Here is a 22,306-nt window from a genome sequence, read left to right as displayed (position 1 = left end):
TCATTAGGATATCTTCCACCACATATATCTATTAGATGCACAGATGAAAGCGAAAAATTAATATAAACTTGAAACAGTAATGTTTTAATACAATCCGCAATAAAATGTTAGCTCTCAAATTTTTTCATTCAGTCAAATAACACCTTTTTGAACTATTATTACCTTTCAATTGCTAGAAAAATAATTTTACTTCCAAAGAAGATGATTTGTGCCAGATGACCAAATATTTCAATAACCGAAACCCAAAAATAAATCAAAGATTTTTGACGTTCAAATAGTGAATGTGTTCAAACAAAACTATTTTGAAAATTCAGGCCTTAGGTTGTCACTTGGCACATTTACCAAACGACATCTAAAACCCTGACTTCTAGCTTTTAATAAAACAATTAATTACTCAAAAAAATTGCCCAAATTTTGAAAATATCACGATTTTCCTCTCATTGTGTTTGGAAAAGGCTCAAACCGGAATCAGTGAGAAAAAATAGAACATGAAGTTTTTGTTGTTGTTGTTCAGGAAGAAGCCGTCGTATAGTTCGTTTTGATTTTCTATTCTTCACAAAAATTCGAAAACTTCCAGTCGTTTTTTCTGTGGCTTCTTCCAATCCATTTTTCAATTTAAATTCAATTTATACTCTCTCTCTCTTCTCAACTCATAATTCAGTGGGAATACATTGAATAACTCTCTCTCATAAATCAGATTCCGCCCCCTTTTTCCCACAGACTAGTTCATTGATACTCCGTTTCTTCATCTTCTATACTATTTTCCTATAGAAATATGAAATCTCAATTGAAGATCTACCCTCCGCCTTCTCTTTCAGGGCAATCATTCTTCCCTCCTTCCCGAGATTTGTGTCGTCTTTCCCATCTCTGACACTGATTCCGTCGGGACATTCCTTTTGGTTCACGCTAGCTTCTAGGAATTTGTCGCACCAAAAATGGGCAAAAAAAGATGAATGAATATGTATTTTGGAAGAAGAAGAGCCCGCCCCAACTTGCCCTCCATTTTCTACACAAATTGCAAGTCACCACGCTCCTTTTGTCCCTTTTCGCCGATTTCTGTCCCATTTTTTGGAGCAATTCATTGTGCTCATATTGTTTTGTTTAGATGTGAATAGATTTGACGTTTTTATTCAAGTTTTGGCCTCAATGAATTTACTTTATGTGAGGTCTTTCTCAAACATTTTGACATTATAAATCATGTGATTCATAATAACAGAAATGACATAAAAGCCATGTAAATTTTTAAACAACTAATTTGAAAGTTACTGTAAAATGCAATTGGTTCAAGTTATGAGAAGAGTTTGAAACCACCTATTTTGCTTTTAAGATCTAAGTTTATAAACTAAGTATAAACTTAGAAACTGATGTTAGCTCAGTTTTGAGTTGCGTAATTCTGACTTAAAAATTGATGAAAACCTTGGCACGAAGCCTTTTAAAGTCTTAAAGAAGTTATCATAATATTTAGATGACGATGTCTTTATTAAAAACAACGTTAAAGGATCACGAAAAGTTTGAGTTATTTATGATGCTAGGTTAAAAAATAATTCATGCACTGCAAGTTGTCAAAAGTATCAATTTTCTCGACAAATTTCGAAATCTTCAGACCGATTCTTTTTTGCCTTTTTTGGCTCAGAAATGTTTGATCCAGACTCTTTTGAACAAAACATACAGTTTCAAAATTAAAAAAAAACTTATGTTGATTTTAAAAATTTTCTACATCAACAGATTTGTTCATGTTATAGCGGTACCATTATTTTTGTAAAAATAGTAAGTTCACTGGACTATCGAAAGACAAATGTGAGATTCACTTTCAATTTATTAAATCTGCAGTCAATAGTTTTACGTTTATTAGTTCATAACTTGCTTCAACCTATTCCTACTTCCTTCCGTTTCCACAATATTTCCAAAATTTTTCATGATTCAGCTCAACTGAAGCCCGTTTGATCTTCATCTTCATTCTTCATGGTATATGTCCGTCCTCCCGCTTCTTCATCTTTTTCTCATTTCTTCTCTTCAAATCGCCCCAACTGCCACGTCATCACCTTCCCAATTTCCGTGTCCGACAAGATGTCAATGCTATGCGGATAACGAGCAGAACCAACAAGTACATCTCATTTGCAAGTGGGAACAGGTAATTGAATGGACATGTATGTGTAGGGGGCAATAGCAAAAGTGACTAGCCATCGCAATTATCAATTAGTCACTGCATCAATGCATGTTTGGTATAACAGTACATTACAGAGAACATGGACATGTTATTTTAAAGAACAGCAAGGGAAGTAATTTAATTTAGTTTCGATAAGAATTTTTACACTGGACTTAAAAAGCAATGTTTGAGTAGTTTTGTTATGAAATTCAGTCTTTTGGGTTCATTTTAAATTTATTAAGACAATTCAAGTCGTTTACTCCTCCGTTTAACTACATAACGTTTTCAGCTGAATGTGACTACTCTCCAACTTGCACGTCCTGATCTCGTCCGAACTCTTACTATAAAATGCCCTTATCATTCTCCAAAAGTATCAACTCCACCTCATTCATTATTTCAAGGGTTTCGAAATCTAGATCGTCTCGAATTAGATAGATGCTTAATTGATACTGTTCCAGAAGGACTTTTTGCGGTTAGAATTTTCAGAGAAAACATTTGTAATTGTATTGATGTTCAGGGTCTTGGTCAACTCTATTCCCTTATCGTTAAAAATGCAAAAATTACCGATTTTCCTCGAGAGATATTCGCCCATGTTCCCAACTTGATGACATTGGATCTTTCTGGGAATCGATTGAGAATTGAACCATATTCATTAAGATCATTACAGTAATTATTCTTAAAAATGAAGTTAAAAATGAATATTCAAATTTTCAGAAACTTGATTCACTTGGATGTAAGTGACAATGATATTGGATTTCTGACAAATACGTTGATATCCCTGACAAAGTTAAAAGTTATCACAATGAACAACAATAAGATAACGAATATCGATTTCAGAAGGTTTTAAAAACATTTATTTGTTTTAAAAAATAAATTTTCAGATTTCCTGAAAACCTGACCGACTTATCAATTCGGCATAACCTCGTCTCCACAATTCACTATGTTCCAGCAAGTGCTAGAAATCTGAAACGCCTTGATTTGGCTGGAAATCGAATGGAATTTGTTGGTGGTTTGACGACTGGAGCTGTGAATGTATTGCCTGCAGAGTTGAAACACGTGGATTTGTCGAATAACAAGTTGACGTATTTACATGATCATGCATTTGAGCACTTGACAAATTTGATTTTGCTGGATTTAAAGTTGGTTTTGTATTGAAAAAGTATTTTCCGAACATTATTCTTGCAGAAACAACAGCCTAAAGGAAGTGAAGTCATCAAGTTTTGCTGGTTCCAAATTTCAAGTCAAATTGTTTTTATCCGAGAATCCACTACTATGTCACTGTAATCATAAATGGTTAATGGATTCTTCTGCTAAAGTTTGTTTTTGAAGTTTTTACACAATTTCTAATTTTTTGGTATTACGTTTGATATTTTTTAGAACATATCAATTGGAGACCTTCAGACAATTGAATGTCTCAATATATTGAAACCAGAAAAGAAAATGCTGCTCACGTTAGCTCATTCAAGGAATCAACTGCTCTGCAAATATTCTAATGTAAGTTATTTTATAAATGTTTCATTTTAATTGAAAAAACAATTGGTGGCGTACTACCAATATAATTCGATTTAAAAGAGACTAAGATGTATAGTTTAATAAAACCGTGCTGAGAAAAAGCCTGATATCAAACAACAGTAATTATATACCCAACAGACTTTAATTATGCTATCAAACATTTTCTTCAAAAAATTAATCGAGAAAATTGAACTGATAATTAAAAAAGGTTTCAAGGTAGGCTAAAAAAAATTTCAAATACATAGTAACTTTGAAACAGTAATTTTTTTCAGATGTGTGAAGCAGATTGTGAATGTTGTCAGAAAAAAGAATGTGAATGTCGTTTCGAATGCCCGCCGACGTGCAAATGCTTGAGATCTGCGGATGTCTCTATTGTGAGGGTATGATTTTTGGAAACTGGGAAATTAGATATTTCATCAATTCTAGCTTTTTGAAAAACTCATTTTGTGTATTTTCGAACTAAAAAAACAATATTGGAATGCTAAACTCTTTATGAAAAATGGGAGAGACGAAATAAAATCTAGCGTCTGGATCCGTCCTCGAAGAAGACTCCTCCATCGATAGCACAGTATTTTGGACAGATTCCCTTCTCTCCTGGAGTTCCATCGGATCCTGGAAGTCCTGGTTGTCCTGGAGCTCCATCTTGTCCTGGCTCTCCTGGTCCTCCACGTGGTCCTGGTTGTCCTGGGGATCCTGGAGCTCCATCCTTGCCCTTGATTCCAGCAACTCCACGTGGTCCACGTGGTCCAGCACGTCCTGGCTGTCCTGGTTGTCCTGGCTTTGGCTCGTCGGAGTGTCCTGGTGGTCCTGGTGGTCCTTGGGATCCTGGCTTTCCTGGGTGTCCGTTTGGTCCGTGTGGTCCTGGTTGTCCTGGTTGTCCTGGTCCTCCATTTGGTCCATCGTGCCCTGGTGGTCCTGGTGGTCCCTCGGATCCTGGCTTTCCTGGTGCTCCTGGAGCTCCTGGTGGCCCTGGTGGGCAAGCTGGGCATGGTGGTGGGGTTAATGGTTCACATGGTGACTGTGGTGGCTTTCCTGGGTGTCCTGGGGCTCCTGGTGCACCTGGGCGTCCTGGAGTTCCTGGGCGTCCGGCAGCTCCGACTGATCCAGCGGCTCCTGGCAAGCAGCATCCGTCGCAGCTATTGTGCTCCTGGGCTGGGGCGTCTTGAACGGCAACATCGTATCCAGCTTGACGCGCGGTACGGTTCCCTCTCCCGGGAAGAGCTGGCATAGCGACAGCGGTAGCATATACCGTGTTAACGGTGTCACGGCAGTGACGGAGCTCAGAGTGCATTTGAGAGCGGAGGTTGCTCACATAAGAATAAACGAGTGGAAGAGTAATGCAAACGGAAAGAATTCCGACAGCTGAGAGGGAGACTGCGGCATACCCGATGAGACGGTAGGCCTGAAAAATTGTATAATTTTCGAAAAATAAGAGTCATGAATGGTTTTTAAAATTAAATTCTAAAGCCTCTTAGAACTTTAAACTAAACCAAACAATTTGTGAATACCTTGATTTTGTTGTCCTCCATTTTTGAGATGATCAAGATTGGATGATGCCTTTCCATGTTAAACCCATTCCTTTTATACTGACAATTTTCTCTTGATCACTGTTTCCTTTTTTCATTTTTTTTTTCATTTTGTGTTACCAAATCTATGTCTCCACATTTCCCATTATCACTCATCCTATCACTATGGATCTATCTTTGTTGTCAGGTACGCCCGCGCGGTTTCGCTAACTTTACACTTTCCAATTGGTTTTTTCTTGGATGATAAGGCACAATAGAAGAGAAACGGAACTAATTTGAAACTTTTTTGGTTAACCCGGAACATTATTTCAGACATCTCAAAACATTATGGTTTGCGACAAACTTCGATGGGATAAGCTCGGAAAATTTCCATCCCCATTGACACAATTACATATGAATCAGACTGATTGGAAGATTTTTGAGGTTTTTTTTTCTTTGGAAGAATTCATTAGACATCAAGACTTTTAGACCGAGAAATTGAAAGAACTGAGCAACTTGCGAGCTTTGAAGATCACAAATAGCAAAATGACTTCAGTGGAAATGGTGAGTTATTTTTTGAATCCGGAGGTTAATTTTGAAAATTGAGGGAAACTTAACTAACTGGTTTTGTGTTCCTAAGGTTTTTCAAATATAGAACTATGTATTTTTCAATTATTTTATGCAATTGGATGTATTTATGTAAACAATTTTTTACTGTTTCGACATGCCTACTTATGCAGTATGATATTTGAAATTTTAATCCTGCTGTCATTGTGTTGTCCGAAAATTTCACCTAATTTAGAGCATCATCTAATTTAGTTAAATTCTAATCAATTTCCATATTTCGCAAATAATGTCCACAAAAAAATTATTTCAGGAAAAGCTCACTGATCTTGCCAATTTGACCCATCTCGAAATAACATCTTCTGCCATCACCTCAATTCCAGAAACCATTACAAAATTACCATCTTTAACTCATCTCTACTTATCTGATAACCCATTGGATCAACTTTCATCAACATCCTTAAATCATTTGGATGGTTTAAAAAAGGTTAGTCACTTCAAAAGGAAAGGACATTTGACCAGAAACCAGTTTATCTATGTTCCATCATGATAAGACAAAACAGTCATTTTTTGGTGGAATCATTGGGTTACAAAACGAAACTTTCCATTTCAGTTTGGTTGATAATAATAAAAGAGAAATTCAGATTCGATTGGGTGGGAATTTCAGCAGATTTGCCTGTGATTGTGAGTCACCATCGGATTTTCAGAGATGGTTGATGAGAAGAATTAATCGAGCAAAAGTAAGAACATAGTCACATAGTTTCAGAGCAAAAAAGTTTAAAAATTAATTTCTGTTTCATAAGTTTTACAAATATAGTAGTAAATTTTGAAATTTATTCCTGATCGCCAAATTGTTATGCACTCAAATGTGTAATGTTGAATTTTGTTTCTCCTAATGTTAAATTTAAAAATATTGAAGCTTTGTCAATAATACATTCATGGTGAGGGACATTTTTATTACTTTTTCGAAAAAGTTAAAAGTGAACGTGCCATGCTCAAGTTTTGAGCTGATCGTCATTATTTCGAATTATTGAAGGCAATTGGTTTTTGCCAGTAATAAACTAAAATTATTATACATTAGTTTTTATCTTAATTGTTTTCTTACTGAGAATGGGATTACTAAAAGCAAACTTTTCATTTGAAGATTTATGTACCATTTTAATTTACTTTCTGAAAAAAAACTGAGAAAAGTTTTTACTGTTTCAAAAATGCCACAAATCAAATTTTTTCAATTATTTTATGTTAATCAATATTTATTGTTCAAAATCTGATTTCGAGTGGTTTTAAAATAAATTTTTCAGATAGATGATATTGATGATTTATATTGTGATTTAAATGGTCATGGAACAGTTTGGATGTTGGAAGCTCTTCCAGGAACAAATGAAAGTGTATGCCTGGATCCAACTGAAGAAACTAAACAATGGATGACATTTGTGGAAAATGCACAAAAAGGAATAATGGAAAGAGTTTATACTTCAACTGAATCAACAACTAAATCTGAGAAAACAATGATGACAACTACATTGAAAAAGAGTATTTTGGATACGATGGATGAACTAGAAGGTGTCAAATCTACCGAAAAAATTAGTAATAAGTGAGTTGATTGGTTTGAAAATTCAGCGAAGCCAAAAAAAGTTTCTAAAAACTGAAAAAATTTTCAGAGTAATCTCAACGACAACCGTTCCCACAACAACTCCTCGATATCGCAAGAAATACAAGAATTATGACAATGAACCTCATAAATTTGTCAATGTTCTCATTTTCTTGCTCTTCTTATGTGTGATTATCTTGATAATTTCAATAGGAGTCACCGTATATTTGAAGTAAGTTTTCAAAATAAAATCTATTTGAATGATAGAATCAATAAAAGATTTCAGATTTTGGCATCCTGAAGAGCTTTTAATGAAGCGTCGGAAAAAAGAAAGACTTCGACCGGAAATTCAAAGAGAAGAAGAACCATTGCAGCATTTAGATTGAAGAAGAATAATAGAAGTTTTAGAATTGAAACGGGTATAGATTTTATTTTTTGGTATTTGTTTTTTCGAGCAGATAAATACATTTTATTCTTCAAAGTAAACATACAAAAAGTAGTTCTTGAAAAAAGAATGAGTTAAATGAAATAGTTGTATTGTGAAACATGGTTAGGCAGTTCTCAATTGCGTCGAAAAGTGTCATAAAAAATTGCCCGGCTTGTTTTGACCAAATAGCCAATGTTATTATTTATCATTCATCATTTTATCAATCGTTTTATCATTTTATCAATCGGCTTCCAAATGTTGGGTACATTTCAATGAACAGCATTATTGCAATTCTCTGAAATTACTGTTTTAACCTACTGTGAATGATTTGAAACAATTTCCTCATGAGTAAACTTCGTTTTTACAATTAGTTTCAAAGTTATTTTAATTCAGATTTTATAATTTTTGAAACAGCGAAAAATGTTTATACCCGGAAAAGAAACAAAAATGTTGTTGAAAACAGTGAAATTATGCAAGCGATTGTTGTTGACTTCTTGGAACATTATGATTCTCTTTTGTTTCAGGTAATATTGTCGTTAGAATTGTACAAATAAATGAGCAAAGCGCATAAAACAAGTAGTGGAGTCCGGGGAAGAATATGTCCTGAAAACGATAAAGATGTCATTCTAAAATTTGAAGAAATATCTTGATTACCATTGCAGGGACATGAGGAGCAACAACTGCTCCAAGATTTGAAATTGTCGCACAAGTACCAAGGCATATACTTCTGAAAGTTCATCTAATTTGCTGAAGTTTTGTGATAACATTTCAAAGATAGTTTGAAACAGTATTTTGATTTTTAATAACATTTTATTTTTGTTGAAAAAGTACCTGCAATTTGTTGGGAAAAGTTCAGCTCCGTAAACGAAACACAGCATAAATGCAGATGCAGCTGCAAACTTGGCAATGAGCCAAATTATCAAGAATATTTCTGGATCAGCCTCATGATCAAACAGGTACATGGAGAGTAGCGAAAAGGCAAGAATCAAATGAGAAACCATTACGGATGGTTTTCTTCCTAACCAGTCAATTGCGGCGGGAATCAAAAAATAAGAAGGAATTTCGACGAGACCAGAAAAAATATACGAGAGATGCATGTTATTAGAGCCAACTCCTGTTGCTGAGAGTGAAAGAGCACTGTAGATCATTAAATCAATTATCCTGAAAATTAATATTTCAAAATGGTAAAAATTTTGTCAAAAAATTTCCATAAAAATGTTTCAACAGCCGTGTTAGTGACCATGAGTTTTGATTGGAGAACAAGTTTTAATGTCTGAAGAAGTGATTCATTATCTTCTTCTCTACTTGACATATCCACAATCTGATCAGCATCATAATCAATTTCTTCATTTCCAACTCTTGATGCCATTTCTATCCATTTCACCAAATCATCTCGTTTTCTTTTTGCCACCAGAAATGAGAAACTTTCGGGTAGAGTACTGCAAGTTTTCAAATAAAGTGCTCAGGTTGTGTAGGCGTATTTTAACAAAATTTTGTTATTGTAGAAGAAAAAACCAAACTTCAGCTAATCATCTAGAGCATATGAACTTACAACATCATGAGAATTCCAAAAAGAACACATGGAACAGATGTGGCCAGTTGTACATAACGCCAAGTTGAGAAATACATGGCAAGCGGTGAAACTGAACAATATCCAATTACCCAACATAATCCGAACAGTACAGATGCGTAACCATGTCCAGAAAATGAAATACTTTCACAGCACATCACCCAGTTGATCATTGTTAAAGCCTGAATATTGATTTAACTTTATAAATATTTTTGAATTAAAAATTATTGTTTCATCCCTCTAAAAAGTATTATCAATCAACCATAGTTTCTGCTTTTTGACCATTGTTTGTGGTTTGTTGGATTTCTTAGTGGGGGTCACCCATTGTTTTGCAAGCAACCGGACGTCCACAAAACTCCAGGGTATCTGGCCGCCGTTCAGATCCGTAAGGTGAGATATAGCCTACAACCTAATGAAATACCAACCTCATTTCTTTAGGAACAACAACAAAGAGAGCAGCAACTCCAAGGCGCACCCGCTCCAGTCAAGAAGCCGAAGGCACCTCGTCACAAGGCCCATCTCCAGGACAACTCCAAGAAGCGTCGTTATGCCCCATATCAGGACACCGACGTTGGAGCTCATGGGTTCTTCAACAAGAAGATGTAGTGTTCAACCCCACACACACCTATTGTTTAACTGTTATTGTTGTTGTTAATTTGGCCATTCTTAATTTTGTCCCATTCTAAGTGATGAAATTTTTGTTATACCCTCCCACACCCACCACAGCTTAATTTCCGAGTCCTATATCTCGTTATTACTTGTTCCCCATCCAACTTTCCATTATTTTATGACCCGCAATTGCTCTCAAACCTGTTGGAATGTACGCTCACTCCCTCCCCCGGGTGCAGTCGTATTAAAAATAAAAGTGTTTACACTTTACTACCGTGACAATGTTGTTAACTCAACGCTAATCATAAGCTCCCTTCCATGAGCTTCCCAAAAACAACTTAGTCTATTCATACCTAGACATAACAGTTGACTTCACAGACTTTATAGTCTCTCGGCTACGTCATCACAACTAGAGACTCTCAGGTCATCGAAATCTTATTGCTATTTCGAACTTTCAACTCGAAATCGAATCTCCTCGCATCATTCCACAGCGATAGTCATAGAGATTTCAAATTCCTCATGCTCTACAAACTCGCGGTCACCCTTCAGAACATCCGTGGGAAATTCGTTAGAGTATTAGGTTCACTTCTTTTTTCTCTCTCAAAAAATCGATCATGATTTGTCAAACGAATCTCTCAAACGATCGTTTACGATTGCTATTCTCTCCACGAATCACTCAGACAATCGTTCAAAAAACGTCCTCAGTAAGTCGCAGTCACCTTTCAAAGCTCTCGACGGACTCGTAGACGTTTCTTGTTGCTCCGAACCAGAACAGACGTAATTGGAAACTCTTGCGTTTACATAGTGAAGTACTATTCCACACGAAAGTACCAAGCCTATCGAGCAGTTAAGGGTTCTTCTTAATTGATGAACGTGATGAAAGAAAAGGTATTGATCAACCCTAGTATTTAGTCATGAAGAATGTACTAAAGTTCTGATGCTCACGCCGTTTCAGGAGTGTTCAAGGTGGCAGCTTCCCCACTCTTGTCACGACTTGGACTAGATCTTCCAAAGTCGACGGGCCTAGGAATTTCTAGGAATCGGATGTCTGGCAGACGTTCAGAGTGTCTTGTTGAATTAATCCTCGGATTGGCTTCACACATTGCCGGAAATTCAGGGGGTCCACTAGCCGCAAGATGGCTCAGTACTTTCACAAGTCCTCAATAGTAATTCTATATGTAACTGGAATTAAGTCAACTAATACGAATAGTTCAAAATAAGGTGCTACATCACTCAGCAAATCAGACCTTACCATGGACTGCGCGAATACACTTTCGTGAAGCCCAGCCATAAAAAACAAACAAACAAACAAAGTTCAAAACGTCAACTCACGTTCTTGATATTTTCAAAACACGCCTCCCACGTGTCGCCTACGTGATTTCAAAACACAAGGCTTCAAATCAAATATCTCTGCGGCTCAACTACCCAATTGAACCTACAGTAAAACAGCTCAATAATCTTAAAAGCATCACTCAGCTTCCAAAGCTTCACAGCTTAACTAGCTTATTGCTCATATGTCTGAAACAAGTTCACTACCTGTCAGTTCAGCTGGTTCTTCCCCCATGACCCTAAGTTCTGAAAAGATCGGACAATTGAAACCCGCACGCGGCTTCCATGGATCCAGAAGTGAGTTATTCTCAAGAAGTTCTTTCCTCAACTTCTTATGATTCATAGCCAGTTCCACCACTCAACCAGGAACAATGGGAGCTTGAGCAAATTATAGAAAGACTGAGACACTGTTAATTACTCGATCCACACCTATCGTATTGTAGTTTTCTTTTGCCTTGGGGAAAATTCCCGTGAAATAAAGTTCTTCTGATGAACTATAACTGTCTCAGTCCGTAAAACATCACATAAAAATTTTTTTATTTTATTTTATTTTTCAAACTGCCTTCAAACTTGGTCCAAATATTTCAAAATCGGCCCAAAGATTTCAAAATTATTCAAAATCAAATAAATCAAACCTATTCGTACAGTTGACGTCCAGATCTGTTCTGACACACGCAATGTCACTTGATAATAGACAGAGTTTAATATTGCTCTCACGAGAAATAAAAACTCGGTTCAGAAAAGTTATCCATGTTCGAAATTGACCGGTCATCTAGATCCGAACATAGGCTAATGGCTCCGCTACTCTCCTCGAGACATTGCTAGGAGACTTCTCGAGCCACATGTCACAATTCCAATTCAAAAAGGAAAAGCCAACAGGTCGGTTCAACCAGTTGGTAAGTGACATGATCAGATTGCATCTCTGAGAGGTTCGAGAAGGGATTTCAATAAAGTCACCCCCACTAAGAAATCCAACAAACCACAAAAAAAAAACACAAGGTCAAACGACGTAGAGTCTACATTATTCGGAAAGCATAATGTCCACTTGAACCATGCGTCCCTGGATCCGCTCATTCCCATCTACTCCCACCGTGATCTTACCGGAGGGAGCTACAGCACACGGTTCAGACGCAAGGAATCATTTTGTTAAGATGATCAAAGAATGAGGGGGAAAGGTTTTCAAAAAATCTACACATCATCTCCACCTCGGAGAGCGAAGTGTACACTCCAACAGTATTGAGTATTCAAATCAACTCAATCAAAATTCACTTATTTCAGTTAACTGGATTTATTGTCTTCGACAATCACCCCGGAAATGAGTGCAATCTCCAAATCTTCAAAAGGTCTCCCGGAAGTCGACACCCCACGTGTTGATAACCCGGAGGCACCCGAGGCCACCCTTCAAGGTGACTCACCGGCTACCGCTCAAGGTAACCAATCAGGCAGGCAGTCAAACCGACGCTCGAGACGTGGTCGCCCACACCACTCGAGATCGCCAGCCGCCACTATCAAGGGTACCATCACCCGCATCGTCAATAAGACGCGCCAGTTCCGTCAGGAAGCGTCTCGAATGATGCTTGAACATCTTGGTGGCAACCCGAACGTTTCTCCCCCCATCGAGAACGCCATCCTCCGCGACGCCAATCAAGTTCTCATCAAACTTCGGCACTACGCGGAGGAGCTGGAGCACTTACGCCAGTTCGTGGACGACAAGTTCCAAGAACCGGCGCTGCGAGACTCCCCCAATAGTGACACCTATCACAGAGAGGTGGAAGCTCATCTCGCAGTACTCCACCCCCAAGCCCTCCTCAACGAGGCAAACCGTGACATCGTCATGTTGGAAAGAGAGTTGTCATCTCTCGGCTTCCCAGTCATCCCGCACGTTCAACAGGATATCGAACTGACCCCGTACGAAACATCTGGTGCCGACTCATCACAATCCGAGTCGGGCGATCTGAGCAGCATCGACCATGCGCTCGAAGATCTCAAAGCGAACATGGGCTCGAACCATAATGTCATAAATGGCAACGAGCTCAGCGAAGTCCCTGAGCCAAGAGTGACGATCCCATCAGCGATCCTCTCACCTCCAACAAGGGATTCACCGGTTACAATGTATCGGACAGCGTCGCAATTCAGCACAGCGACCCGCTTCCGAGATTCTGATGGCGACAGGTGGTCTCATCACCCAACCCTAGCCGAAGAACTTGCCGAAGAACAACATCGACGCAAGTTAGATAGAGCCAGAATCAGATCCCTCGAGGACAAGCTCGCTGAGCAACAGCAGTTGGCCGAACAAAACGAAGAGCTCGGCAGACAACAGTTGCTCGAGTTCAGAAATATCAGAGCCGCTCGCGAGAGAAGAATGGAAAAATATCGACGTGGATCACAAATTTCTCCAGTTCTAGAGCGTCAAAGTCATGCGCCACAAAGAGCATACAGAACATCTGGTCTGGTGGAAGCTCCGATACTTTCCTCAGCATCACCACAGATGGCTCACGGCCAACCTTCTTTCGCGCCAGCGGACGAAGCAATCATGCAAGCCATGCAGGATATGGGCAGACTGATCAATCGTATTCAAGACGATCAGTCAGATGCGAGACGAGCTCAAACAGCCTTCAATGACGAGATGGCTGCTCGAGTGCAGTCCCTCGCTGACCACAATTCAGTCCGTACAGACATCGAAACGGATGTGGGAAGTGAAATTGAGATCGATCAAGAAGGTACTTCACCCCTTCCAACTGCTCTAGAGTCACTCCCATCTCGCGCAGTTATCAACTTCGAGAGCAACGCCAAACACCTACAAAAGTTTGACGGTACTGGCAACTTCCGCGCATTCAAGAACGGATTTAATGCAGTAGTCTTGGACAATCCCCGGCTTCCAGCGGTGACCAAGTACAACATGTTCCGAAGCCACCTGATCGGAAACGCCACCCAATGCATCTCGCATCACGATGACCCCATGATCGCGTACAGTACCACTATGGACATGCTCGAGTCCGTATCCGGTAAAGGAGATACTCAGAGAGGTCTACTGGAGCAATTCAGAATGCTCAAGTTCAATCATTCCACTCCAGAACAGATGAAACTAGGTCTCATCTCTCACCAACTCTTGGTTCAAAGACTGCAAGTGACAGGGCTCTCCGAGGCCGACGACCGTATCACATTAGGTCTTATCGCAAAACTCCCGGCTTCTTTCAAAGACAAAGTCACAGAGTTCTACACTGAACTCGGAGAGCGACCGACCGCGACGACGCTATACACTCGCATTCGAAGACACATTATCAGCTTCGAAAACGGGTTGATCGCAGCATCCATGCTTCCCCGCAGTCACACAGCGGTCAACGAGATTCCCTCTCGCTTCCTCAAAGCCTCGGTTAACCACGTTACCCAAACGGCTCCCGCTCCTGCTCCTGCTCGGCCAACACAGGCCAAACAGTCAAAAAAGGCTCCGCGTGCCCTAGTCTATGATGCTCGCCAACATGCAGCGAAATTCAGAGACAATCAGAGCGGACAGACTCTTGCTGGATACTACAAGCCAGGTCAAAAAGGCCTAAACATAGATCTCATCCCACGCACATTCCCTGTCGACGATGAGACTAATGCAAAACCGTGTCCAGCCTGCGGCGGCGGACACAGCCCGGTCAGATGTCGGCTCAGCAGCCATGCCTTTCGTGCAGCTAACGAGAGGAAAGGGCTCTGCCCCAACTGTTGCAGGAGCCATTCCATCACAGAATGCACTGTCCACTTCAAATGCATTTACTGCAGTGGAATCCACCACACAGGCGGCTGTCCAAAGAAAGAATACTACAGAGACCCCAGTAACTATCCACCGACAGCCAAATCGGTTATCCGGTTATTTCGAGACATCCCTCTCCCAAGAGAGAGGGGAACTCGCAACACCTCCCACTAAATCATTGTGGGCGGGCACGGGGCCGACTGCACAGAGCCCCCTGCCAAATGCTGATTCGCAATCAGCACGTTGCTGCAACGTTCTTACCCTCTCTAGTATCCTATCAGCCTCCCTCATAAATACTCAAGGCCAACCTTCCTTCCCACACAGGAAGACAACGCCTCCAGATACATGTCATTTCATCGACGCCAAGAGCATCGCTGACTATGCTGTTTTTTTGTCCCATCCTGACGTCCCTCATCAAGTGACAAATATTCAGAACGCTGGCAATGAGAAACTTTCATTCATATGCCTCTACACTGACGATAATCAACCCCTATTAGCGCTGGTAGACTCTGGAGCGTCTCTGTCACTCATTCAGCACAGCAAAGCCAGCTCAATCGGCCTTACACCTTCCGGTTCAGCAAGGCTATCCTTACAAGGATTCCACGATGCGTCGACCTCTGTATCCCAAATTTTCCCAATCAAATTAAAATCATTAAACTTTCAAAATAGCGTAGGCTTCTTGATCGCCGGCTTCGACCATCTCCCAGCTACTACCTTCGTAGCTCCAACGTTTTCCCACGAGGACATAGTTCATCTCGAGTCTCTCAAGATAGACACATCAATCTTTGAGAGGCAAAATGCCCACCACGGCAATCGCATCGATATGATCCTCGGCAATGACGTCCTATCATGCCTATTCGGAGACGAGCTAACCGAACGCCACCAGCTACCGTCCAGACGGGTCATCGACATCACCAGAATCGGAATCATTGTTCACCCCATTCCGTCATTAGTCCTACATTCAGAATACGACTTACACTGGGTGTTCAAAGACATCACCGGGCCCATACATACAATCATGGTCGCCGATACGGTAGCTCAACTCGCCACCTCAGAAGATCCCAACCTGATCTTCCATGGTCTAATCGAACAAATGTGGAAACTCGAAAATATCGGAATCGAGCCAATCCCTTCAGTAGACGAAGTCAAAAAGTCAACGACTGATCTGCTCGCAGAGTTCGAACTAAACGCGACCTACAGAGATGGCGATCTCGAAGTCGCATTGCCCTTCAACGGCAATGAAGCTAACCTCAAAAATAATTATGCCATCGCATATAAGCGATTGTGTAGCCTCGTTCAAACGCTCACAAGAGGCAAAGATCTCATCCAAAAATATCATAAGGTGATCAAAGATCAGGAATCGGCAAAAATCATCGAGTTGGTCACACCGATAATGGCTCAAGATTCCCCTCTTGAGTACTTCATGCCTCACCGTGCAGTCATCAAAGAGTCGTCAAATACGACCAAACTTCGAGTTGTCCTCGATTCGTCAAGTCCGATCGGAAAGGACCTATCGCTAAATGACTGTCTCCATGCCGGCACGAACCTCATCACACCTCTCTTCGGCATTCTCCTCAGAGCCAGGTGCTATAGGTACATCATCGTGTCAGACATCGAAAAAGCCTTCCATCAAGTACGGCTTCAGGCGAAACACAGAAACGTCACTGTTTCTCTGGCTCAAAGACCCCTCGAAGCCCGCGAACAAAGACAACATCTGTTGTTACAGGTTCACCAGAATCCCCTTCGGGGTTGCAAGCAGCCCATTCCTTCTGGGTGCCGCCATCCACCACTTCCTGGAACGCAACCCCCACCGGTTGAATAACGAGATCAGAGAGAACCTCTACGTTGACAACTGTCTGCTCGGCGCTAATGAGTTCAACAAAATCATGCCTACAGCCATGGCAGCCAAGTCCATCTTCAAAAAGATGAACATGAATCTGCGAGAGTTTGTCACCAACAGCAGCTCTATCATGGCTCACCTTCCTCACGAAGATAGAGCAGAGTCCAGAGAAGTCAAACTCTTGGGCTACACATGGGATTCCTTCGACAACACAGACACGTTGTCGGTGAAAATTGCCATCCTTGACATTGATCACCCCACAAAGAGAGAAGTAGCTTCAAAAATGGCGGAAACCTTCGATCCGCTAGGACTAGTGACTCCGATTCTAGTACAGTTCAAACGTCTCATCCAACAACTTTGGATCAGTGGGACCAACTGGAAAGATCGCATTCCTATTGAGCTGCTCCCAGCGTGGAGAGCACTACAAAGCTCATTCGTAGACAAGTCAATCCGAGTTGAAAGACGCCTAACCTTCGTCAACGAGGATATCTTAGACTGTCAGCTCATAATTTTCACTGACGCGTCGCAAGACATCTACGCTGCCGCAGCATACGCTCATTTCAAATATGAGAGCTGGGCTCCAGTCACAAGGCTCATCGCTAGCAAAAATAAGATCAAAGAGACTTCCGTCACGAACTACACCATCCCAAAGTTGGAGCTACTAGGGATTCTTCGAACCTCGCGACCAACCTTTCAAAAGAGCTTCGCTTGCCGATCTCGTCAGTCAAAATCTTCACAGATAGCGCCTGCGCTCTATATTGGATTCTGTCAGGCAAAAACAAAAGAGCCTGGGTTCACAACAGAGTCGAGCAGTATAACGAGAACGTCGCTCGGATGTTAGAATGTGGAATCACCACCACCATTCATCATGTTCCCACCAAAGAGAATCCGGCTGATCTAGCCACTCGGGGAATGTCCACTAGCGAGCTCCAGAAGAGCCTCTTCTGGTTCCGAGGTCCCAAGTTCCTCTCAGATCCAGAAGACAAGTGGCCACGAAAGGTCGAAGGGTCTGTATCTTGCCCGGCCGAATTCCAAGACCTGGCATATTCTGAAATTTTAGACCCCACTTCTAAAAAGAAGAATAAACCAATCGTCAAAAAGGTCGAAACGATTACGGCAGAATTGAAGGAGACAGTCCTCGTCACCGCTATCACAGGCTTCAAATCCTTCATCCCGTTCCACTACACAAATTCTCTCTCAAAACTTTCAAATATGGTTTACAGTAACCTCAAAATTATGTGTCAAATGTTTCCAAAAAAATCGGAGATAATGGTCGAGTTCAGAAGCGCGGAATCCATCCTCCATAAGCGCAATCTCGCCAGGAAGCTCATCATCCTTCATCATTATCGAGAATCCCAAGCTCTCGGTTACCAGCTCCCACCTGATCTAGAGCATTACGTGGACCGCCACGGTTTCTACCGTGTCAAGAAACAAGTGACTTCTCGCGCGCTTCCCCAAGAAGCTAATGAGCCTGTGATTATTTTCAAAGATCACCCTTTGGCGACCCTTATCATGCGTGAGACGCACGTCATCAACGGCCACAGCCCCGAACTATACACTGTGTCAGCCATCAAAACTTTGTTCTGGATCCCTCACGTCAAAGCACTGGCGAAATCGGTAATTTCAAACTGTGTCGACTGCAAGAAAGTCCACGGCTTACCTTTCAAATATCCAAACTCAAAGGTGCTACCACACAACAGAACGGAACCGTCCACACCATTCTCAAAATCGGGCCTCTATTACATGGGTCCAATTGAGTATCTAAAAGATGACGGCGTCACTGCCGGCAAAGCCTATGTTCTTGTCTACACATGCCTAGTCACCAGAGGCGCCGTGTTACGAGTGTTACCTGATGCCACCACTGAGACTTACCTGATGGGCTTACGCACAATTTTCAACTGTGTCGGCACGCCCACCGATATCTACTCCGACAATGCAGCCATCTTCAAACTCGGCGCGTCGATGATTAATGAGGACATTCTCACAGGAGATATCCAGAGCGAGTCCTTGATCAGCTATCTAGCTACTCAACAAATCAACGTCTTCCATATCACTCCGCTATCACCATGGCAAGGAGGAGTCTATGAAAGAATCGTTGGACTCGTAAAACATCAGCTCCACAAGGTAAGCTCCCTTGATAGACTAGACATGTTTACTCTCCAGTACCTAGTCTCAAGTGCTCAGGCGATGATCAACAGCCGTCCTCTCACCCCTCATGCGCGTTCTCCCAACGACATGATCGCACTTCGTCCAATTGATTTTCAAATTCCCGGAGTCATGCTGGATATCCCCTCGAGTCTTACCACCGACATCAAGAAAGGGGCAGAGGAACGCGCTCGCGCACACCTCGCCAAGCTCGAAGCCGCCCTCAATCGGCTCTGGCAGATTTGGACTCTAGGGTATCTATTCCACCTCAGAAAAGCCAAACATCGCAAAAAGAAGTGCTCAGCTATCAAGCCATCAGTTGGACAGGTTGTTCTCATTAACACCAATCACGTAACTCGGCATAAATGGCCTCTAGGAGTAATTACGGACGTTCATGAATCCAAACGCGACGATCAAATTCGTACCGCCACAGTCAAAGCAAACGGTAAACTCTACCTACGTTCCGTTTGCCAGCTCATCCCGCTCGAAATCCAAGCATCCGAGGACTTCGTCGACTCTCCCGAATCAAGGGAAGAAGAGTCCGATGACAACGAGCAATACTGCGAAGATCACGCTCAACCACCTAACATCCCGGTCCATGCGTTCTTCGATTCACCGAACTCATCCTACGCTCCAGAGTTTTTTCCAACCGAGACAATGCTAGACATTGCAAATCCAAGGATTCCACCTTCCCTTCTAAACGACAGGTTGATTCACCCTCCCGTTGGATCTTCTGTTTTGGAACTTGAGGGCATCGACTACGACACGCCCAATCCAGACTTTCAGGACGATGAACTTGAGTACGTAGATCCCAACACGTCTACTCTTGCTTCAGCATCAGATCACGCCGCGGCCAACCTTCCACCAGGTAGAACCCGAGATTACATCCCTCGAAAGGCCAAGGTGCCCTACATTAATTATGTTCACAGTCTGTCAGTCTTAGTCGAGCCTCTGTCCTCCCCCCCCGGAGTGTTGTCACTTGGGCTCCGCAGAGCCCGTCCGTCCCAACTTTGCGGATGTATGCGCTTGGTCAGGTTCACCCACGAACCCACAATCACCATCCGCATGAGTTGCTCACTCTCTGTTCCATTCGTTCACTCAGAAACATTCCACTCTTTAATCAATTAAATACTATTATTTGAATTAGCGCCATTTGCGTATTTCCTAATGCAAGTGCGCCCCCCCCCCCCCCCGCACACTTTCGTTATTGCGGAGCGTCGTACTCCCGTAAATCCACACAAATATTCAGATGCCTTTTTAGGCCAATTCATTCAGTCTTCACACGTTTCACCACGGATGCCACCCGTCCCCACGTCTTCCGTCTGTTCCCGTTGATAAATCCATTTATTTATTCATAATAAACTTGGATTTATCTAAATTGTGTACTGTTATTCCCTCTACATCGCAAGCTCGTAAAAAAATCTCTTAACCTGTAACTTTTTTAAACTCAAATGCTTACTGTAAAGCAACTTCCTTGAAAAAAACGACCAATTAGCATAATTTCAAAAGTTGGGGCGTAAGCTGCACCAATTCCTGATAGTCCAGATATGAATAAGCTCGCAATTAGTACAGGTCTTCGTCCTATTCTGGAAAATGTTTTAAAACATTGAATCACATTCTGAATATTCTAGAAGAAACCTGTCAGCTGCAACTGCATAGATTTGTCCAAGAATTCCATTTCCTAAAAAGAAAATCGAGCTGGTCATCTCACCGGGATCAATCAATGTTTTAGTGATGTTGAACTGAAAAATCGTTTGTCTTCCAATTATATGTCAAATTCCCAAGATATGAACAAGCTGATACCTCATTTTGCACAGTTACAAATGAGCAATTATCCAATGTACATGGAGAAGATGGAGCCATATAACTTGGTGACATTGTCGGCATTACAGAGAGTAACCATAAAAATGCCATAGAAAATGTGATGAAGAGTGGGTACGGATGCCATCTGGAAACGAAGAAAATGTAAATACCAATTAGTTTTTTGGAAGTAAATGTTCTCACATTCCAATCTGATCTAACAAATCCTCAACTTTTATAGATGTCTCAACTTTTATAGATGACGTCATATTTGGTGACTGTGCAAGCTTTTTTGTTTTGAGTGCTTTCTCAATTGTTCTTGCAAGTAGTTCTTCATCTGACAGTTTTCCAGATGATCCTTTTTCTAGAAATTTGATAAATTACGATTCTTGGAAGCAAAATGAAATTATTATTTTTTTCATTTACATTCTGAAACAGTAAATAACTTTTTGAAAAACTCACTAAGAAAATCATATTCTTCATCTTCTAATAAAGTATCAGTAACAAGAGAAGTTGGAAGAGAGATAGAAACCATTTTTCAACAAGAAGTACACTTTTCAAGTTTTCTCTTATATATTACGCTTCCAGTTTTCGATCAAATATTCAAATTTAGCGTACAAAATACGGTCGCAAAATGGATTGGTGAAACGATACAGACTCGACTCTCTTTTTTTTGTTCTATTTCCCTCATTTTTTGCCCAAGAACAATGTCGGAAAAAGACGGTATATGTGGGATGATGATGGCTGCCAATTATCTATCATTCAATTCAATATTTTTGATTGGTGTCATGTCGTGACGTTTTGATCTTTGTGAAAAATATAGGAATTGGTGTGAAGTTTTGAGTCAAATTGGTCAGAGATCATGGTCATTCAAAATATGAAATGGGTCAACATGAAACTAAAAAAATTTTAATTTAATTAGATGTTGTATGTACAAGGTCCTCGGGGTGACTAACGGCCGCCTACGTACCACCCACGTCTTCCCTGCGTCTCGTACAAAAAAACGACTCCGAAAAGTTAACACCATTCAAAGTATATAAACATAAACAAAACAATAAATAATAGGTTAGATAATATTTACGTCGTGATCAAAAATGGCATAGAAAGCTGACGGAAGGGCAAGTTGAGACGAGTGGTAAGGCTACCAAGTGTCAGAAATAGCCCCGAACAAGCCTCGTCCGGGTGGATTGTCATGTCTACGTTTTTCAATTATTTTATTCAATAAATTTAAGGATGTTTGGAACCTTTTTACGAAGTGATTGCCATTTTTTTCAATTAATTATTTATTGTATTTGATCAAAAAATCTGTTTTTAAAGAGGGAACTTTGTTGTTAAACCGTCTTTTTGTGCAAATGCTTAGAGCGTTATTACAAAATTGAATTCTTCAAACAAAACAAAAACAACAACAAAAACTAACCACATCTGGGCAAATCCAAATTCATAATCGAAAAACGAATAGTTTCATATCAAAATACACCTCTTCGCACCTTTCCTCCACTGAAACAAAATCCTGTTAATCCCGATCTATGTCA

The 22,306-nt window shown here is 40.9% G+C and overlaps 3 protein-coding genes and 6 non-coding genes across 11 annotated transcripts; 4 read left to right on the top strand and 5 right to left on the bottom strand.

Annotated features, from left to right (window-relative positions):
- Positions 1–10: 10 nt before the first annotated feature.
- On the bottom strand, positions 11–31 carry 21ur-12466. The gene has a single exon (NR_056419.1).
- Positions 32–1,969: 1,938 nt separating this feature from the next.
- On the top strand, positions 1,970–7,793 carry lron-14 (eLRR (extracellular Leucine-Rich Repeat) ONly; the record flags this gene model as incomplete). Of its 2 annotated transcripts, NM_001268471.2 has the most annotated exons (15): positions 1,970–2,131; positions 2,436–2,618; positions 2,664–2,812; positions 2,861–2,986; positions 3,028–3,285; positions 3,332–3,461; positions 3,524–3,640; positions 3,931–4,038; positions 5,497–5,607; positions 5,653–5,727; positions 6,041–6,214; positions 6,372–6,467; positions 7,029–7,321; positions 7,389–7,550; positions 7,605–7,793. In NM_001268471.2, 15 exons carry the CDS (start codon positions 1,970–1,972, stop codon positions 7,702–7,704), a joined length of 2,244 nt encoding a protein of 747 aa, NP_001255400.1. The 2 variants fall into 2 exon arrangements, with proteins under 2 accessions (NP_001255400.1, NP_001255401.1); NM_001268472.3 differs by lacking the exons at positions 1,970–2,131; positions 2,436–2,618; positions 2,664–2,812; ... (3 more) ...; positions 3,524–3,640; positions 3,931–4,038 and having other exon boundaries at positions 5,512–5,607; positions 7,605–7,704.
- col-122 (Nematode cuticle collagen N-terminal domain-containing protein) lies at positions 4,134–5,196 on the bottom strand. The gene is made up of 2 exons (NM_069299.8): positions 5,167–5,196; positions 4,134–5,060 (listed from the first exon to the last, which is right to left on the bottom strand). Exons 1-2 carry the CDS (start codon positions 5,185–5,187, stop codon positions 4,179–4,181), a joined length of 903 nt encoding a protein of 300 aa, NP_501700.1. The 5' UTR covers positions 5,188–5,196; the 3' UTR covers positions 4,134–4,178.
- Positions 5,924–5,944, top strand: 21ur-7023. Its single transcript, NR_056418.1, has one exon.
- On the bottom strand, positions 6,035–6,174 carry T05A1.16. The gene has a single exon (NR_056417.1). It is a non-coding gene; the product is annotated as an Unclassified non-coding RNA T05A1.16 (non-coding RNA).
- 21ur-9476 lies at positions 6,565–6,585 on the top strand. Its single transcript, NR_056416.1, has one exon.
- On the bottom strand, positions 7,671–7,691 carry 21ur-11101. The gene has a single exon (NR_056415.1).
- A 335-nt stretch (positions 7,794–8,128) lies between the features above and the next one.
- T05A1.5 (Major facilitator superfamily (MFS) profile domain-containing protein) lies at positions 8,129–22,289 on the bottom strand. 2 transcript variants are annotated; one of them, NM_001047520.3, is made up of 9 exons: positions 22,192–22,289; positions 20,979–21,138; positions 20,778–20,922; positions 20,613–20,716; positions 20,434–20,560; positions 9,298–9,497; positions 8,577–9,184; positions 8,400–8,472; positions 8,129–8,348 (listed from the first exon to the last, which is right to left on the bottom strand). In NM_001047520.3, exons 1-7 carry the CDS (start codon positions 22,214–22,216, stop codon positions 8,914–8,916), a joined length of 1,032 nt encoding a protein of 343 aa, NP_001040985.1. In that variant the 5' UTR covers positions 22,217–22,289; the 3' UTR covers positions 8,129–8,348; positions 8,400–8,472; positions 8,577–8,913. The 2 variants fall into 2 exon arrangements, with proteins under 2 accessions (NP_001040985.1, NP_001366751.1); NM_001380411.2 differs by lacking the exon at positions 22,192–22,289 and adding an exon at positions 21,237–21,430 and having other exon boundaries at positions 8,168–8,348.
- Positions 8,875–8,954, top strand: T05A1.17. The gene has a single exon (NR_056414.1). It is a non-coding gene; the product is annotated as an Unclassified non-coding RNA T05A1.17 (non-coding RNA).
- Positions 22,290–22,306: the final 17 nt, after the last annotated feature.

The sequence above is a fragment of the Caenorhabditis elegans genome, chromosome IV, assembly GCF_000002985.6.
Source record: "Caenorhabditis elegans chromosome IV".
NCBI classification, from domain to species: domain Eukaryota; kingdom Metazoa; phylum Nematoda; class Chromadorea; order Rhabditida; family Rhabditidae; genus Caenorhabditis; species Caenorhabditis elegans.
Note: the sequence above shows the minus strand (reverse complement) of the source record. Positions and strands in the feature narration are given on the sequence as shown.

What these genes read in the sequence shown, in the direction of transcription:
- T05A1.5 (NM_001380411.2), bottom strand. Translation starts at nt 21,309, where the DNA reads ATGGTTTCTATCTCTCTTCCAACTTCTCTTGTTACTGATACTTTATTA. An exon ending in TTGTTAGATCAGATTGGAAT is followed by an intron (nt 20,923 to 20,978) that starts GTGAGAACATTT and finishes CTTCGTTTCCAG; the next exon opens with ATGGCATCCGTACCCACTCT. An exon ending in TTCAAGGAAGTTGCTTTACA is followed by an intron (nt 9,498 to 20,433) that starts GTAAGCATTTGA and finishes ATCAATATTCAG; the next exon opens with GCTTTAACAATGATCAACTG.
- col-122 (NM_069299.8), bottom strand. Translation starts at nt 5,187, where the DNA reads ATGGAGGACAACAAAATCAAG. An exon ending in TGGAGGACAACAAAATCAAG is followed by an intron (nt 5,061 to 5,166) that starts GTATTCACAAAT and finishes ACAATTTTTCAG; the next exon opens with GCCTACCGTCTCATCGGGTA.